The 19,784-nt window shown below is 41.5% G+C and overlaps 1 protein-coding gene across 5 annotated transcripts in view; it reads left to right on the forward strand.

Annotated features, from left to right (window-relative positions):
- DAPL1 (death associated protein like 1) overlaps positions 1-19,784 on the forward strand; it is a 49,007-nt gene that overhangs the window by 12,491 nt on the left and 16,732 nt on the right. For 2 of the 5 annotated variants that reach the window (XM_042994493.1, XM_042994495.1), the window contains exons 3-4: positions 1,131-1,191; positions 18,594-18,696. In XM_042994493.1, coding sequence (XP_042850427.1) covers positions 1,131-1,191; positions 18,594-18,696 — 164 coding nt within the window. Of the gene's footprint in view, positions 1-1,130; positions 1,192-9,985; positions 10,418-18,593; positions 18,697-19,784 lie in introns of those variants that run through there. The other 3 variants (XR_006220730.1, XM_042994494.1, XM_015535880.2) reach the window with 2 other exon arrangements.

A 19,784-nucleotide genomic window follows, 5' to 3' on the forward strand; every position in this document is an offset into this window, starting at 1 on the left:
CATTAGCTCCACCCTAAATTCACCTCTGCTGTTGTCATCGCTTTGTGAGTGTATGCATGAGATACGAGGGCCTCATTTTCATGGACAGGCATCCCTCCTTACATCTTGGAGAACGGCTTTTGCAAAATGTATCATAGAAAATAAATTTCTGAGCATCATCGATCTATGTCCATTTCCTAATAACTTCTAACCAACACAAAACATCCAGAAAAAAAAAATGCCAAGTACAGTTTCCATCAAGAAATTGTACTGCAGGCTGAGCCCTAACTGATGCTCTCCTACAAAATAAATTGGCCTGAGAAAAAGAAGCCGGACACAAAGGAGTATTTGCTGTGTGATTCATTGTATAAAGTACAGAAACACTCAGAACTAATCTACAGGGCTACAAGTCAGGGAAACAGTTATCCTCAGGGGCAGTTGGTTTAACTAGTTGTGAATATTCACCAGGTTATATACTTCAATGGAAAGATAAAACAAAAATACACTAGTAAAAGGGCACCTGGGTGGTTCAGTCGGTTAAGCATCCAACTTCAGCTCAGGCCATGATCTCACAGTCCGTGAGTTCGAGCCCCGTGTCAGGCTCTGTGCTGACAGCTCAGAGCCTGGAGCCTGCTTCGGATTCTGGACCTCCCTCTCTCTCTGCCCCCGCTCTCAAAAATAAACAAACATTTAAAAAAATTAAATACACTAGTAAGAATAATTTGACCTACAAAGATTTTTGTAGCACATGGGCACACAGAAGCAGAATTTTTTGCCTTCTAGATATTACCAAGCAAGTGTAAAGACTTAAAGACCAAGTAGATAGCCCCTTGTATAAATCATTTAGCCTCCTGGGGCACCTGGGTGGCTTGGTCGGTTAAGTGTCCGACTTCGGCTCAGGTCATGATCTCGCAGTCCGTGGGTTTGAGCCCCGCATCGGGCTCTGGGCTGACAGCTCAGAGCCTGGAGCCTGTTTCAGATTCTGTGTCTCCCTCTCTCTCTGCCCCTTCCCTGTTCATGCTCTGTCTCTGTCTCAAAAATAACTAAACGTTAAAAAATTTAAAAAATAAATAAATAAATAAATAAATCATTTAGCCTCCTTAGTAAGAAAGTTTTCCCATCCTATATGAAATTTTGTCTCATCTTTACAGCGCCATTGCAAATATTGCCAAACTGCAGGCAATGGATACCCTGAACGACACACTGGAGAAGGTGAGTCACAGGTGAGGCCCCTCACAGGATGCGCCCAGTCAGTATTTATCCACCACACCAGTCTGCATGGGTGAACGAGCACTGACCACTGAGCCTCTACCCAGCTCAGAGATCTGATGTTCTATGAGAGAATCTGCTCTCGGTCCAAGGAACACAAAGAGGTTTTGGTGAGAAAAGTTGTTTCTCCCAAATTCCTAATGTCTATTTAATAAACCTGTTCAAAGATAAGATAGAAAATGAGGCAAGCATCATGATACCAAATTGGCGCAGTTTTACTCTGCCATGTTTTTGTAAAAAAGCAGCTTATGTAATAGAAATTCAGAAGTTTTTGATCTTTCTCCCCTCCATAAGGAAATATTTGATTTCAAGTGAAGGTGGGTGGTGGAGGGTTGCATGGCTAAGGGCTGGAGGAAGATTAGGCACTGGGTTTATCCAGTAAAATTTTTTTATGAAGGTGGTTGGCCATTGCCATTTTTGTTTTCTATGTTTTGTATTTCTTCTAAGTACCTCCAGAAACTCAGAAAACCCTTACCAGATCGACAGGGGTTTGGTTTGGATTTACTAGTTTGTTTTTACATTTTGTAGATGAATGAAGTGAGGGTCCTTATTCTACTTCCAGAAGGCAAATACTTGCATTTAAGCCTGTGAATAACCACTCTTTCTGCTGCTTTCACATTAATTGAAGGGACAGGATTGCACAATTTATAGAAGGAAGACTAGCTATTGCCGTCAAAATCAGGGATCTGGAAAAGACTGGAGCATAAACTGAGCAGCTAGGCTTCTAGGGCCGCCATTTGGTAGTGACTTCTCCACTACCAAGGTCGATTTGACCTTGACCAAATTACTTACCCTGTGCCTTAGAGAAGTCATTTGTAAAATGGAGGCAAGGAAGAGTATATACTTCACAGGGCTGTTGTGTGAAACAGAGGAGTTTCTACATATGAAGTTCTTAGAACAGTGCCTGGCACCTAGTAATCTGTTTGCACTCTGTTCTGGTTAGTAGCACTGGTTTTATGACAGCGAAATAAAAAGGTGTGTGTATGAAGTCCATGGGGTGTAATAAGGCAGATGGTACATGGCAAGATCTTTTTTTTTTTTTTTTTTTGTAATCTCTACGCCCAACATGCAGCTCAAACTCACGATCAAGAGTCACAGGCTGTACCAACTGAGCCAACCTGGTGCCCCAGGACAAGGCACGATCTTGATTATAGGCTACAGCTACAAAGCCTTCTAAGGTGGGGGGCTTGGTTCTCCTACAAATTGATTTGAGGTGAGGTCATAAGCAACTCTTTGCCTTCCTAGCTTTAGAAGAAGGGCAGGGATGGATGGTGCCCTGCCAGGGCAACACAACCTGCCTACTTCTGCGTCTCACATTCTCTTGCACCTGCCCACTATCTGCCTCTTCCTGAGGGGCCAGAGCAGGTCCACACTTGTAAGTGGAACTGGATGGAATGGACACATTCCCCTAGAATATATGTTAATCCCAAATAAAATGTTTAAAGAGAGTGGTCAATAGAGGTTGATTATGCTATGCTAGGTTGATGATGCTATACTATATTAGGTAACAGTGCCAGAGTCTAAATTGCTTTTTATAGACATATGTGCTTATGTCTATTACAGACAAGAGTTCTTTTCTTTTCCATTAAAAATATTACTTCCTTATTTCACAGATTAAAAGAAAAATCAAGGGGCGCCTGGGTGGCTCAGTCGGTTAAGCATCTGACTCTTGGTTTCGGCTCAGGTCATGATCTCATGGTTTCGTGGGTTTGAGCCTGACATCGGGCTCTGCACTGACAGGGCAGAGCCTGCTTGGGATTCCCTCTCTCCCTCCCTCTCTGCCCCTCCCCCACTTGCGAGGTTTCTGTCTCTCTCAAAATAAATAAATAAAAGGTAAACAAAAAAGAAAACAAAAGAAAAATCAACAGCAGTAATAACAAGTTGTATTCGTAAATCATAAGAAAACATTGAGCTGATGTGCTGTTTTAACAGCAACTATACCTATTTAAAAAAAAAAACACCTTTGGGGCGCCTGGGTGGCGCAGTCGGTTGAGCGTCCGACTTCAGCCAGGTCACGATCTCGCGGTCCGTGAGTTCGAGCCCCGCGTCAGGCTCTGGGCTGAGTTCGAGCCCCGCGTCAGGCTCTGGGCTGATGGCTCGGAGCCTGGAGCCTGTTTCCGATTCTGTGTCTCCCTCTCTCTCTGCCCCTCCCCCGTTCATGCTCTGTCTCTCTCTGTCCCAAAAATAAATAAAAAACGTTGAAAAAAAAATTTTTTTTAAAAATAAAAAAAAAACAAAAACAAAAAAAAAACACCTTTAATACTTAGTTCAATGTTTACTGTCATAGGACTGTGGCTAAGACTGCACAGGTTACTGGGTAGAACAGGTCTGACACAAGACATCAAATGGGTCTCCTGCTGCCTCTGTCACTCACTAGCTATGTGTCCTTGGGAGATTTCTTCCCTTTTCTGTGCCTCAGTTTCCCCATCTGTAAATGGGAATGTGGTTCATAGTATGCGCTTCCTTGAGATCCTGTGAGAAGAAAATGAAGTTATATGCAAAGTACAGCAGAGCCAGATGCAATTAGCCCTCATAAGTGTTAGCTTCTATCCCTAAGCAGGTATCCTACAGGACATCACTCAGAATCCCAGGCAAAGGATAAGAGGCCAGCAACAAAATCAAGTCCCAAGATCCCTGTGTATGACTATCTTGAATATGGTAGTTAGAGGGACCCATGTGTTTTCTTACCACGAAGAAAAATCCTCCCTGAATCCATAGTTCAGCCTGAAGCATAATAAGATTTTATAAGAAAGGTCAACTTGGAGTGGAAAGACCAATGCCTTTTAGAAAACTAGATCTGCTGAGATCAGTGGTTGTCAGAAGCTGGGGATGAGAGGAGCAGTTGACCACAAAGGGACAGGAGGGAATTTGGGGGGTTGAGGGTTCTGTCTCTTGATTTTGGTCACAGACTATACATACTTATGGAAAGTCATGGAACTGTACACTAAAAGGGTATATTTTACTGTAGATAAGTTATACCTTAATTTTTTAATGAAAAATGCATAAACCTTATAGCCTCATATAAAAATTAGGATGTAAGGATAGGTATCTGCTGATGAATTTTCACATGCATTATGATTCCCCTCATAATATGTATTGTCATGAAGACCCAACAATACACAATTAGCCAGAAGAAACACAGTAGCAGAAATGAGGGTCATATCTTCTGCATTTTAGTAACATTCATTCATGCACTCAACTAGAAGTATGTCTAGTCTCAAGAACCCATGTTAATTCTCATACCAATGCAAGAATTTAAAAGTCTAAGACAGAAAGAGGGCAGTCCTATTCATAGGATCTCATCAACCACTGAAACACGGTAAGAAATTTCTATCCATATGTTATTCATCTCTGGATGACCCACTTTAAAATCAACCTAGGGTTTGAGATTTGGGAGATTGAAAAACAATCCCCCAAAGCTTAGAATTGTATGAATCTAAGTGGCAAGCAGCCTAAAATTTTCCTCTTCCACTATTTCCAACTCCTCCCTGCACACAGACCTCTCTCCCACTACTTTTTTCCTTCCCTCCCTACCTCTCCAGTCAGCCCTTCCTGCCTCTTCCAGCCCTACATGATGAGAGAATTCATATTGCCTGGTGACAGGTCATACAACATGATATTCCTGCAGAAAAGGGGTTTTGCTTTTTTTGGTTTTCTTTTGTTTTTTACAAAAAAACATTTTTTAAATGTTAATTTTTAATTGTTAAAATGTTAATTTTTAAATGTTAAAAAAATATTTTTTTTAATATATGAAATTTATTGTCAAATTGGTTTCCATACAACACCCAGTGATCATCCCAAAAGATGCCCTCCTCAATGCCCATCACCTACACTTCCCTCCCTCCCACCTCCCCATCAACCCTCAGTTTGTTCTCAGTTTTCAAGAGTCTCTTATGCTTTGGCTCTCTCCCACTATAACCTCTTTTTTTTTTTTCCTTCCCCTCCCCCATGGGTTTCTGTCAAGTTTTTCAGGATCCACATAAGAGTGAAAACATATGGTATCTGTCTTTCTCTGTATGGCTTATTTCACTTAGCATCACACTCTCCAGTTCCATCCACGTTGCTACAAAAGGCCCTATCTCATTCTTTCGCATTGCCACGTAGTACTCCATTGTGTATTTAAACCACAATTTCTTTATCCATTCATCAGTTGATGGACATTTAGGCTCTTTCCATAATTTGGCTATTGTTGAAAGTGCTGCTATAAACATTGGGGTACAAGTGCCCCTATGCATCAGCACTCCTGTATCCCTTGGGTAAATTCCTAGCAGTGCTACTGCTGGGTCATAGGGTAGGTCAATTTTTAGTTTTTTGAGGAACCTCCACACTTTTCCAGAGTGGCTGCACCAGTTTGCATTCCCACCAACAGTGCAAGAGGGTTCCCGTTTCTCCACATCCTCTCCAGCATCTATAGTCTCCTGATTTTAGCTACTCTGACTGGCGTGAGGTGGTATCTGAGTGTGGTTTTGATTCGTGAAAAGGGGTTTTGTAACCCCAAAAGCTCTCTAAACTAAAAATCTGGGAGAACCGGTCTCAGACCAAGTTCCATCAACTCCTTAAAGGCTGTTTGAACTTTTAGAAGTCATGTAGCTCCTCTGAGATTTATGGTTGCTCATTTAATCTTTTTTTTTTTTAAGGCAAGGAATGAGAGAGAATGATACTGCCAAATATAATTCTTTAGACAGTTATGGAAGTTAAATTTGGCAATAGTTGTGAAGCTTCTCTGGACATGAAAGTATCCAGTTAAAGCATGAGTAACAAGGTTGGGTTATGGTGTGGAGGGGGATGGAATGTTGAAACCTAGTTAAAGTTGGGGCCACTTTTCAAGTTGCCAGATGTGTCACCATTGCCAAAGTTAGTGAGATGTATGTGAAATGGGATCCTGGGGGAGTGGAAACTATCAAAGGCATCTGCAAATCTAAAAAGGTTTCTCCTGTTCTGTAGATTAACATCGCTGTAGGAGTATCCTTGAATTTCATTGACTGGAGCTGAATGTTTTGTTTTAAGCATTTTGCTTAACGGGGTGTGGAAATCAAAGTGCCAACATTCAAGTTGGAAGTTAACACCCTGGAAAGATGAATGGAAGAGCTCCAGTCTGCTAACACTACCTAACTTCAGGCTCTAAAACAAAACCTGCCGCTGATTTTCTTGCATCTAGAATTTCTCTCCTAGCTCCAGTCATGAAGATTTTTATCATACTTCTTTTGTGTTTTCTCTGAAATTAAAACTATAGGTTCTGAGGTCACAACTACCCAAGATGAAGGTAAATTCTCAATGGAGTAGTTTCTATTGATCTGCTTTTCAAGTTCAGTGTGTTGTCCCTTCTATGATGGAGTCACAGCAAGGCAGAATCCTTTTACATATACTGGCCTTAAATTCTTTCTCTTCTGGGGCTACCCTGGATTCTCTTATCCTAATAAATCTGGCAAGAAACACCTTTCTCTTTAGAAACCCTATCTTTTTTAAAAAACTAAGATGAAAATTCCAAAGCTTCCCCAAAGTTCAGATGCCAGCCTGAAAGACAGCTGGTTGTAGGTTGTACTCTGGAAAGATATTCCTACTTATTTCTAGTTCCAGTTTGAAAATAAAATCTTCCTATTGCCCTTGATACAAAATTTACAGGAAAAAAATTAGGGCGTTTGGAACTTGACCATTTTATTTACAGTCTGATCAGTTCTGATGGAAGACTCTTTATAGACTCTCCACTGACAACCCCCAAGTCCTTCTACATTAAGGTGTTCCTGTTCCTGATTGAGGGAGTGGGGCGTAGGAGAGAACTTGATTCTCTTGTTGTATATTCAAGAGTTGCTATACAGTCTTGCTACTCCCCCAAACCTGTACATCTGTAATTTAATAATTATGGGCAACTTCCCTAAGCCTATGGTCTTTGCCAGAATTATTTCCACTTCCTTCTCAATCCTGTCAATTTTTTCCCCCTAAACTTTCCCAGATCAGTTCCCAGATGGCCAACAGGCCCCAGGGACAGTCTCCCATTCATTCTGATCTGCAACAAGCCCCTCCTAAAAAGCAGTTGAGCGGAACTTTTAGGATCTATCTCCGTTAAATGCCTTAGTTAAAATGTAACCCCAACCCTTGTGCATTACTGGTGGAAACGTTAAATGGTACAGCCACCATAAAAAAACAATATGGCAGTTCCTCAAAAAATTAAACATACAATTATCACATGATCCAGCAATTCCACTTGTGGGATATACCCCAAATATTAAAAGCAGGGATTTGAATAGATGTTTGTACACCAGTGTTTATAGCAGCGTTATTCATGATAGTTAAAAGGTGGAAGCAACCCAAATGTCTATTATCCTATGGGCCTATCCAAATGAAAAGATAAACAAATTGTGGGTACATACACAGTCAGTGGGATATTATTCAGTCTTAAAAAGGAAAGGGATTCTGACACATATCACAACAGGGGTAACCCTTGAAGACATTATGCTAAATGAAATAAGCCAGACACAAAAGGACAAATATACTGCCTGAGTCCACTTCTCTGCGACACCTGAAGTAGTCAGAATTCATAGAGACAGAAGGTAGAATGATGGTTGCTGGAGGCTGGCAGTGGGGAGGAGGGAGTGAGGAGTTCTTGTCTAAAGGATACAGAGCTTCAGTTTGATGTGATGAAGAAGTTCTGAAGATGAATGGTAGGGATGGTTGCACAGCCGTGCAAATGTATCCGATGCCACTGAAGTGTACACTTAAAAATGGCTGAAATAGTAAATTTTGTTCTGTGTAGTTTACCACAATTTTTTAAGTGATGAGAAAAAAAAAATGCAACCTCTAAAGTATGGAGATAAGCCTGAAGATGATCAGGTAACGAGTTAGTGCCGCCAGTCCCCTCCTGTCCCACCCCCACAGGGGTCACTCTCATGCCTGCAGAGCAACAGTCAACTCTGGGGCTTCATCTCCTCAGTCTCGAATTGCCATCTTGCCCTGTCTCACCTTGGTTACTTGCCCACATTTCTGTTAGGTAAGAATTAACTTGTTTCCTTTCTCACCCCTTCACCTTATGTTTGACTTTAAGTACCTTGCCAAATTGTTGTCCTACCTGTAATCTCTTGAATGTGGTTGATCTGTTTTAGTCAACACTAAACACACCCAGTACTTCCAGTAGTTATCTGGAAGAAAACTACTAACGTTGGTGGCCTCTGAAGTTTCCTTTTGGTTCTAATGTTGAAAGAAAAACAAAACAAAACACTCTGCCCTGACCACACTATAAAATGCCTGTCATGTGGCCCAATGATAATTGATCTGAAAAAAAAAAAAAAGTCACTGGCTCTTTTTTGGGATTCTAAAGCAACATTTATGACCAATATCTCAATTATGTGTCTTCCTTCCTGCTGGAATGCCAGCAGAGACCATCCTTGGGTTTAATTATTATATTACTTCTGTCTGCTCATTGTAAAAGGAAAATTTTAGAAAAATACTGATAGGCAAAGTAAAGCAAATGACTGGGAATTGCCCTATAATTCCTCAAAGATAACCATTGTTAACACATCAGTGTATACTTTTCCAGCCTGTTTAATTTTTTAAGACTAAGAAGAAAGGACTTTCTGGAGTCAAGTTTCACATGAAGGGGAACTCTGTGTGCCCAGAGCTCAAGGATATTTGAGAGGAGATATAAGGCACATATGTTTTCCCTGGCTTAGAAGAGCCCAAACAAACTATAAACAATGTGATGCCTGGGGTCATGCGCAGTTTATCTCCCCCTTTATTTAACTTGAGTGTCAGGGCAAGGGCATCTAAATTCTACAGTGATAAGTTAAATTCCTCATGAGCTGAGGCATCCCTTCCTTGCTGGCTAAGGCAAGTGTCCTTATTAGGTATTTTTCTATTTTATCCATCAGCTTAGACACCAAGAACTGGAATGGACCCAAAAGGTCACTGGGTCAAAATTCTCTTCCTGAGAAAACTATGTCTGAATTGCTCACCGCATTGGGCATCTTTTTCATCTTAAGCTGTCCTTAGTGTAAATTCCCTAAGGTCTCTTGGTTCCATGTGAAATTCCTCTTATTGTCAAAAGTGTCTGTGTCCCCTGAAAGCCACGTAAGCCCTTTTCCTCATAGATGTCTTCCGTGGGATGACTAATGAGAACTTTTGTTACCTGAAGCTGGTAATCACTCTTCAGCTTTCCATTTACCAGGCTGTAGAGATTGGACCATGTGAAATAGCCAATACTGGACCATTTTTACCTACAAATACAGCCATTTCACATGCTTCAACATACTAACTGACCCTAACTCTTCCTAACTTCTTTCAGAGGCTCCTTATTTCTGCTCTTTTGACAATGGAGGTGTTCCTCCCCTACAGGACCTTCCCCAGTGTCCCCATAGCCTCCTTGGAAAATAGTGATCCATATATACATACTAGTGCCAGAATCCTTGCTAATCTTGTAGGACCAATGAGATGTGATCAACCCTTTCTACCTGTACAGATGTCACTTCAAAACATACATATAAATGCACATGTATCTTCTATATGTTATCTTGTATATACTATTATTTATAATTTTCAAAATTAGGAGCCAGCTAATGAGAGAAAACCCAGGTGAACATATACACATATGAGCCCAGAGCTGGAGGTGGTTTAGGAAAAGAGATACTAAAGAAGTAACCAAAAACTGTGAGGTTCCCCTGACCAAACCGTATTGTTCTCTGCTACTCATACTTCATGACCAAAAAAGGTCCAATACGCTTATTTTTTCTTTCTTTCTCACCTCTAGCTGAGCCATAAATTTCCAGCAGCAGTGCATATGGCACATCAAAAACCCAGACCTGCTCTGGAGAAGGTCACTCCACTGAAAAGGATCCACATTATTCAGCAGCCTCGGAAATGTTAAGCTGGGACGTAAAACACAGCCGTCTGGCCAACTGCCTCAAACATCCGACAGCTTAGCAAAAGGACCAAAACTTTCCATAGGTCTAGTGCACTTGCTTGGTAAATAAAACAGCTTTTGTATCTTTTTACTTCAGATAATAAAGCATCCAAAGTTATAAATCCAGTGCCTTCCTGGGCCTCCTTTTGATGCAGGTCAGGAGCCCACTGAAGTTTACACATGTAATTCTGTTGAATGAGTGAAGAATCCAGAATACTTGACTATTCCACTCCACCTCTCAGGATAAGTGTTTCTCTCCTTGATGCTGACCCTGAGCTGTTCCACCCACAGTGAGTTCTTCCTAAAGGACAAATGAGTACAAAGGCTGTATAAAGGTCAATACTCTATGCAAACATGAGGAGTGAGTCTTCTCCATATGTTTATCTTAAGATCCTCGAGTTTTCCTTTGAGGTAAAATGTCATTTCCAGTTCCCTGCATAAATACTTAGTTTGTTTTGAAGGCTTGGTGAGGGAAAATGAAAATTTTAGATTTGTTACAAACATACTCTCCTCTGCAAAGCAATCAAGGGTGGAAGGTAGAATTAGAGTTTCCATTGGAGATTTGCTCAGGGCTGCCCACAAAGTTCATCTGTAGAACCTAGGGGGTCACAATGCTACAGGGCATTGTGGTTGGGGTATAGATGTTGATTTTAATTGGAGGTAGGAGTAGGAGGGAAAGTATTGCCATAGCTAACCCTGCTCTAGCTCTCCTACCCTCCACAGCTCTCTCTCTCTCTCTCTCCGTCTCCGTCTCCCTCCCTCCCTCCCTCCCCACCCCATATACTCATGTGTGAATAGCCAAGGCTGTCTTCAGGTGATAGTAGGGACAACCAGGTTCTTTTTTCACGAAGGTTATCTGTCACAGTTCTATTCTGCACCTCTAATTAATAATATTATCTGGGGCACCTGGGTGGCTCAGTCAGTTAAGCATCAGACTTTGGCTCAGGTCATGATCTCACCGCACATGAATTCGAGCCCTGTGTTGGGCTCTGTGCTGACAGCTCACACTCTGTGTCTCCCTCTCTCTCTGTTCCTCCCCCACTTATGTTCTGTCTCTCTTAAAAATAAATGAACATTAAAAAAAATTTTTTTAAATAATAATGCTATCCAACAATCAACACTTGTCTTGACCCAAAAAAGTGGTCAGTACTCGAGTCCATCACATTATAGGTTGATAACCCTTGGGGAGTGACCAGGTGCCATGCCTATCTCTGATTCCTGGAACTCCAAAAGCACTTGGCTGAAGCCCAGTGGTCATGCTGATGCATGACCCCCCACCCCCAGCATTGTTTGGCTCTTTTTCAGGAAAAAGAAAATTGTCTGAGACAATATTGAAACTTCAGCCAATGCCAGTATGAATCAATAAGACAGTTAGTTCTAACCACCTCACTTTGGCTTAGCTCAGTTCCTGGTCCTCTGAGACCATTGTCAGAAATACTCCTTGCTGGAATATTTAAGTGTTGTGAGGCACACTTGTTCTTATAAATGTACAGAAGTTCAAGGTCAGCCATGAATCCCCAGAGGGGACAGTAGCAAAGTGTAAAGAGGATAGTAGATACCAGCTGGAACACTAGACTAGGAGATTAGGAGACTAGGATTCTACTTCTGACCCTTACTAGTTCTTAAAACTTAAACAAGCCACTTACCCTTTCTGATCCTTGTCAAATGGGTGTAATAACACCTGACCCCCCACCCCACCCCCAGTTTAACTTTACCAGTGGCACACACTGGGAAGAAGACAAAATGGGCACTGAGGTTTGTAATAAGCTATTTCAAGAGTAGTGAGAGCAAGGTGGTACCAGGATGACGGTTCTGGAAGCTTCTAAAACTATAGTAGCAGGAGAACTATAAGAAGTGCTATAAAATGAGCCTCGAATAGGAATTAAAGGAAAAGCTGAAGATTTGGGGTCAGATGGAAGCGAGGACTAAACAGAGGAGGGTGATATAGGAAATGGGAAGCTCAGGTGGCAGGACCACTAGACTTGCCTCTCCTGCAGGTGATAGGAGGGCCAACCACCCAAAGGAAGGAAGAAGAGAAGAAGGGTACTAGTCTCTCCCTCTAGATTGGAAGATGTATTGCAAGAGAAGGGATGCTGCTCAAAGGGAGGTTATGCAGTAAGGACCCCAGCAGTAATTTAGGCCCACAATTGCAGTCACTCAAATCACCGAATTATAGAAAGGGGGAAGTTTGATGTGAACTTCAGATCTGAAAGGAATTGAAATTATCTCAGAGAATGTGTAATAGGAAAAGGGCCAGTCCAATCAGATTGCTTTGTGGTGATATGGCTGTACATGTTGAAAGCCAAAGTGGCTGTTCCCTCCCCCTCCTGAGGAGTAAGCCCTGCATGGATGTGCTGTGGTTCCACTCACTGGAAGCCCCTGTGATATGTTCACAGGCCCAGCAAAAACCATGACAATGGTGGAGGACTGTGTCAGGAGGTACGAGGCTGGGGATTTGCTGGCGGACACTCTTCTTTAGCTCATTTCAGTTCAGTTCAGCACGCTGTCTGAGGCACTGGGACACAAAGATGAGTACAAAGTGGCCCCTGCCTACCACAAGACCCTAGACCAAAGGGGAACAGGCATGCCAACAGATCAACATGCAGAGCGAGTTTAGAAATGGCTTGGTGAGAATGGGGGGCATGCTGAGGAGGAGGTCTTACACAGTAAAGAAAAAATGTGTTGGCTAGGGAGATCACTAACCCACATGCAGATCTTGAATAAACAGTCTTTAGTTAAGGCTTTTATTATGGAAATTTTCAAACATACACAAGAGTTGTGTGAATATCATGCTGAACCCTCAGGTACTCATCACAAAGCTTCAACAATATGGCCAATCTTGTTGAATCTATAGCACCCAGCCCCCGACTTCTCCTTCTTCCTCTCTCCTTCTGGATTATTTTAGAGCAAATCCCAAGCATAATTTCATCTATAAATACTTCAGCATGCTATCTCCAAAAGATAAACACTCGTGTGTTCTCTCTCTCTCTCCCTCTCCCTCTCTCCCTGTAAACAAAATTTTACAAATATTGTGGGGCAAAAGAGAGTGTTATATAAACAATCCAAGAATCTTTCACTATGAAAGAAGACTGGTATTGCTGTGTGAGCTACAAGAGCCAGAAACAAGTGCAAACACACACACACACACACACACACACACACACACACACACACACACAGCTGAGCCAGTCGTGCCCACAGAAATGACAGCTGTGAAATTTGAGGAGGCAGTGAGAGGCAGAACCTCAGAAAGGGAGGTAGAAAATGAAGGTGGTCTTCAGGTTGAAGAAAAGAAACAGGTAAACGTAAAGTTAGTGGGAGAAAACAAAAGGTACAGGAAGAAACCACTGGGGTAAATGAGTTCTTGTTGAGGAAAAGAATATAGAAAACCCTAACAAATAGCTAGTTCTGAGGTTACTCAGAGGACTAATGGGGTGATAGGCTTTCTTCAGATGGAACCCAAGTCCAAAGTGGGTATGGCTGATTTTGGGGTATGTATTACGTTTTCAAGTGCATGTCGGGATGTCAGCTGGAGTCACTGCCCCCTTCAAATACATCAGATGAGCTCAAACCCCAGCCTACCCCTAGTGGATGTTCAAAGCCCTTCCACAATGTCTGTGAATCTCCAGGAATCACCTCTGATTTCCAATGAATTTGGTGTCCCTGAGTCCCACCACCCTGATCTCATTTTGGCCCTTTTCTGTGATTTCCCAAAAGCCTACTCCAGAGGGTAATAAACATATCAAAGATTTAGCAGAGTTTACATCACAGCAACCAGACAACCTGCAGCAGAATATGAGCTATCCCAGATTTTATGTGTATGTCCTTCCACTACCCATTCCCCCCAACCCAGGATTTTGTTCACTGCTCATCGTAGCCCCGGCAGGCCCCTATTCCTCCCACCATCTTGCTGATGGCTTCCCCTCTCTCACCCCCATCCTCATTTTTCTGCTCTTCCCCGCCTCCTAATTTCTGTTCAGTTCCACATCAGCAATTAGTATTTCTCGTGTTGTCTTGACCCCTGGAAAACACAACCTCAGGGAGTCACCTTACCCCCCAAATAATCTCCCTGTTTCCAATAAGTCTGACATCAATTATCAGGATATCAACATTTTCATCCAAAAATGTTCTGAGTGATTAATTAATTAATTAATTAATTATAAAGGGTGAAGTGACAGAGAACCTGAGCCAAGAAAAATAAGCCAAAAGAAAAAGCAGAGAACTTCCAAAGGAAATGTTGAAGGACTGAAAGACAAACACATGAAATTAGGGTGAGCAGAGCTCCAAGTAAAAATACATAATACAGACAGAATTTTGAACCTGCTTTTGCATACAGGATTTCATGAAATCTTCACAAAAATCACAAGGTGATAGCTGTCACTACCCCACTTTGCAGATGACAAACATGAGCCTCAGAGAAGTTAAGAGATTCCCAGGGTGTAATAGTGTAAGTGGAGGAATTTCTCTGGAAATCTCTTAATCCCAAATCTAGAGCTATCCTCCATGACCCCGTGAGATCACAGGCTGGAGCTGAAGCTTAGAGGTCTCCAAACAGAGAGGATCTGGATATAATTCTGACTTTAAAATAGAGCTGAATTTGAAGACAGAAATCTATGTGAAAGGACTGGTTTGGGACTAATCAAATCCCTCAATAGGGGAAAAGCCATTCGAGTTCCGATTTTCAGGGTTTTGTTTAAAAGACACAAGTTATTCTTTCTATTCATGTGGTGGCAGAGATTGAAATTAATTTCTTTAAAATTTTTTTTTAATCTTTATTTCTGAGAGAGAGACAGAGACAGAGTGCGAGCACTCTGGAGGGCCAGAGAGAGAGAGAGGGAGACGTCAAATCCGAAGCAGGCTCCAGGCTCTGAGCTGTCAGCACAGAGCCTGACGCGGGGCTCGAATCCACAAACTGTGAGATCATGATCTGAGCCAAAGTCTGCCGCTTAACTGACTGAGCCACACAGGGGCCCCGAAATTAATTTCTTAAAATATAGGGAATTAGGAAAAGGAGTGAAGAGCCAAAGACATTCTCCCCTTCAAAGATTACAGAATAATGGAACTTTTTTTTCAATGACATAAAGAGAGTTTTCCAAAGGAATATAGGCAAAGGCTTCCAAGAATAAAATAGATATTGCCACAGAAGCATTTAAGAGACAGCACAGACAGATAAAACCAAGGTGAAGACACCGGGGCCGAAACAGTGAAATCAAAGAACGGATATAACAGAATGGGGTTAAGAGCAGAATCAGGTCACGCAAGAACAAAAACACTCCCTTCAAAAATCGAAGGTCTGTGAAAAGAGAGAGGATTGTTGCAAGATTAAAATGGGCAGAATCCGGTACCAAAAGAGAGCCTGGAGATAATGGAAGGGTTTAACCAGACATATTAAGTGCAAGGAAAGATTGCGCAATGCACTTGGCCATGGCTGATGGAAGAAACAAGTGATCCGACAGCAGACATCATGGGTCAAGTGGTTCTAAGTGAGCCAGATCTGGAAGCAAGAGAGCCATTCTGGCCCTGGCAGACATGGTGTCTAGCTCCACCAGGCTTTTAAGAACTGAGCAAACCACTGTTTTCGAAGGCAGACACTAAAGAGGTGCAATGAGCTGAACAGTGAAATAAGGCGCTCACGATATTTTACAAAGGAAAGAAGGTAGACGTTGAGAATAAGATGCCGCTATCTTTACAAGCGTAGAGTGGGAGACTTCCGTAGGAAAGTTTCCACAACATAACGAATACTCAACAAAGTGGAAAATAAAGTCTAGACTGGTATGAAATCACAAAACATGCCAGGGGCTTAGCGGGGATAAACGACAATGGGGAAGAAGTGGGAGAGGAGGGATGGCTCCATGGTCACATAAGAAAGTGGCAGACAATGGTCTTTGCCGTTCCTCCACAGACTGGTCACTTCACCTCCCTTCCGGGTAGCCCTGAAGTGCACCAAAGGAAGGAGCTGAGGTAGGACAAGTCAGTCTGTTTTTTCTGAGCAAGGATGAGGGCCCCATACTGACACACCTGATTTCTTTCAAAAACAGCCTGGAATAGTTTTGTGTGAGATCTCCTGGTTTTTATGTATTAGGTGAATTTTTTCTTATTGTACACTGTGCAAACCAAACAGTTCCAGCCTGTGGGTTGGATTTGGCCCGTGGACCATCATCTCACACAAGCTGCATTTTGCTCCTCAGGTTTGCACAGCAATCCTTAGTTCCTGAGGACCTGAGGGGTATAAGAGCAGAGCCTACAGTGGGGGTGGAGGGAAAGAAGTTAGCAACAAGGAGAATTCAGCTAGAGGTCAGATGTGAAGGTTGAAAGGGAACAGCTGACTTTTGGCCAGAGCCCAGCTTTAGTTTCCTCAGACGGTATCAATCTGGCAGTTACTGAAGGCTTATGCCAAGACTGACAAAACAAAATACAAGGTCATAAAAATGAAAAACCAGGGAAATCTGATAATCTTGACAGGATGGACTGATGCAGAGGCTAGAACCAAGAGGGCTTTTACTTCAAGGTTTGGTGGCTGTACAATAGTAACTATCATTTTCTGAGATTTTACTGTGTGCCAAGGGTGTTCTGTCATATCTAACCTCTAATATTTACAACAACCCATTTTACAGATTTCGAATGTATTGTCCAGAGAGGTTAAGCCCCAAACACCCCCAGACCCTTATTCATGCTTTTCTTTTGACATGGTAATTTTTCCCTAGTCTTTTCTGCCAAGATATCCATTATAATATTATTTATTATAGATACCCAAGAAGTAAAAACATGTCCATACAGAAACATGTATACAAATGTTTATAGCAGCATTATTTGTAATAACAAAAAGTTGAAAACCACCCAAATGTCCATCAACTGATGAATGAGTAAACAAGATATAGTATATCCATACAGTGGGATATTATTTGTCAACATGGATGAATCCCGAAAACATTATAAATGAAAGAAGCCAGTCACAAAGGACCACATATTGTATAATTCCATTTATATGAAATGTCCAGATTAGGCAAACCTATAGACACAGAAAGTTGACTAGGGGTTGCCTAGGGCTGGGGTAAGTGGAGGGATGCAGATATTTGGTGGTGGCAGCTAAAGACTGTGGGGTTTCTTTTTGGAGTGATGAAAATATTCTAAAATTGATTGTATTTATGGTTGCATACCTCTGAAAATACTAAACCCCATTGAGTTGTACACTTAAGCAGGTGAATTGTATGATATACACATTACCTCAGAAAATGTTACTAAAAAAAAATAATAAACAACAGAAAAGTAGATATTGAAACATCAGTCATGTGTCATGACACACATAAAGAAGGTGATAAAGGTTGGCACTGTTTTTATATTCTAGCTCCCTCCCAAGGCCCCATCCTAGCTCACTGCCCCCAGTGTTGGGGTCTGGCTTTACCCCCAGCCTCAGACTAGACAAGGCACCTGAAAAGCTATTCTTGGGGCTTGGACTGGAGCTAGAAGCAGTAACAGGTGTCAGTATCTCATTTATTTCCACAACAGCCCCATGAGAAGGTATTATTATCATTTCCCTTGGAGGGAAAAGGAAATATTTAGCTAGATTACATCATTTACTGAAGAGCGAAGCTAATGTATTACATAAGTAGGATATAAACCCAGACACCCAGCCAATGTTTAACTGCAATCTTCCAGAGATCGGGTGGGTCCTAAGAGTAGGACACCATATTCTCATACACTGTTAGTGGGACTGTAAATTGTTGCATACTTTCTGGAAGACAGTTTGGTAGGAGGTATCAAAAGTCAAAAATAGAGACATACTTCTTTGATCCAACACCCCCACTTTTAGAAATTTATTCTGTAAAAACCATAGAACAAGTTAACAGATATATATAAACACAAGGTTTTTCATCAAGGTGTTGTGTACATAACAATAGGCCAAAAAAAAACTTTTTTAAAGGAAAATCCATATTTCCATCCACAAAGGATTGGTTAAATGATGGCATAAATACATCCTTCTACTGCAGTGACCCAGGAATGTCAGGTCTTGTGGATAGGAACTGGGAGGTCCAAAGGTAGTAAGGGAATAGGGGGTAGGAGGAAAGAACCCTCCCCAAAACTAAGTCACAAAACCCAGCATAGCCTGGCATGCATCCCACTCAGGAAGGTCACCTCCTTACCACTATCCACGTCTTCACAAGGATTGTATTAATGAAAGAATCATTCTTCAATGTTATTTACCTGAAACATGACGTTTGACATTAATGTTTATGGAATGCTTCCGTAATTAAAAAAACAAAACAAAAAAAACAAAAAACAAACAAAAAAAAACCACCTAGACCTTGGGTTGCAAAGTACTACCTCTAAGTAGACTGAACTAGCTGTACGAAACTTGAGGTCTTCAACATAGTCCTGGGGGGCAAGACCAGCCTCCCTTCCTTCTGTAGACCTCTCAGGCTTACCTCTGCATCCATATTTCTTCTTTCTCTGACAGGACCAAACTCAGCAACAAAGTCAGAGACAAAAAAAGGCAAGTCCAGAACCTGATCACATTTATCACTGTTGCAGACGGATGCAAACAAATGAGTTTGAAACAGGTGATATTTATATATTTTTAAATTACTTTTAAACAATGTGTAATTGAGAAATCTTCTTCTAATCCCATTACTGAACTGTAATGGGAGCACGTAGAACTTTTTTATTTAAGACTTGGGGGAAGCTTCAGGCTTTTAGAAATGAATGGCTTGCTATATACCAAAGAGAGGAGGAAATACAAGGTCTGAGACTGACTGATGGACACTGTCTGAAGTGTTTGATGAGCTCCACCGTGATATACTTAATTTCACTCCTCACCTGTGACAGTAGATTGCCCAATGACCTTTTGGTACAACGTAAAAGTTAAGACGAGTCTTAGGTTTAGGAAACATTTGTTTCCCCAAGAAGACTCTCTGGTTCACATGATATCACTGCCAATTCATGAACCTGATAACTGTACTGTGGTTATATCCGATACAAACACATGCTGAAATACTTAGAGGTAGAGGATCATGAGCTTAGATGGTTCAAACACTAAATTAGGAGTTCATGGGTAGATAGAGTGCACTCATATGGGATAAAATGCTAATAATAGGTTAATCTGGTAAATGGTGCACAGATCTTCTTTGTGCTGTTTTTATTTTTTTAATTTGATATTATTTCTAAATCAAGTGTTGAAAGTAAAAAAGACTCTAGGCCAGAATCTAAGAATACACTACTGCTTCTCAAATGGTAGCATATCACACTGGGAATATTACTGGCTTACATCTGATATTATTTTATTTGTTTACAATTATTTTTTACAGTTATTTTAAATAGATTATGCATTTATATGATTGAAAAATCTGAACACTTGGAAAAGGTAGACACTGAGAAATGTCACTCCTGCCGCATCACCGTCCACTTAGCTACCTCTCACACCTGCAGATAATTACATTTCTAAGTTTCTGATTTATCTTTCCAGTGATTTTTTAAAAATGTTTTTAATGTTTCTTTATTTCTGAGGGGGAGAGAGAGAGACAGAGCTTGAGCTGGGGAGGGGCAGAGAGAGAGGGAGACACAGAATCCGAAGCAGGCTCTGGGCTCCGAGTTGTCAGCACAGAGCCCGAGGTGGGGCTTGAACTCAAGAGTTGTGAGAGCATGACCTGAA

Source organism: Panthera tigris, chromosome C1, assembly GCF_018350195.1.
Source record: "Panthera tigris isolate Pti1 chromosome C1, P.tigris_Pti1_mat1.1, whole genome shotgun sequence".
NCBI classification, from domain to species: Eukaryota; Metazoa; Chordata; class Mammalia; order Carnivora; family Felidae; genus Panthera; species Panthera tigris.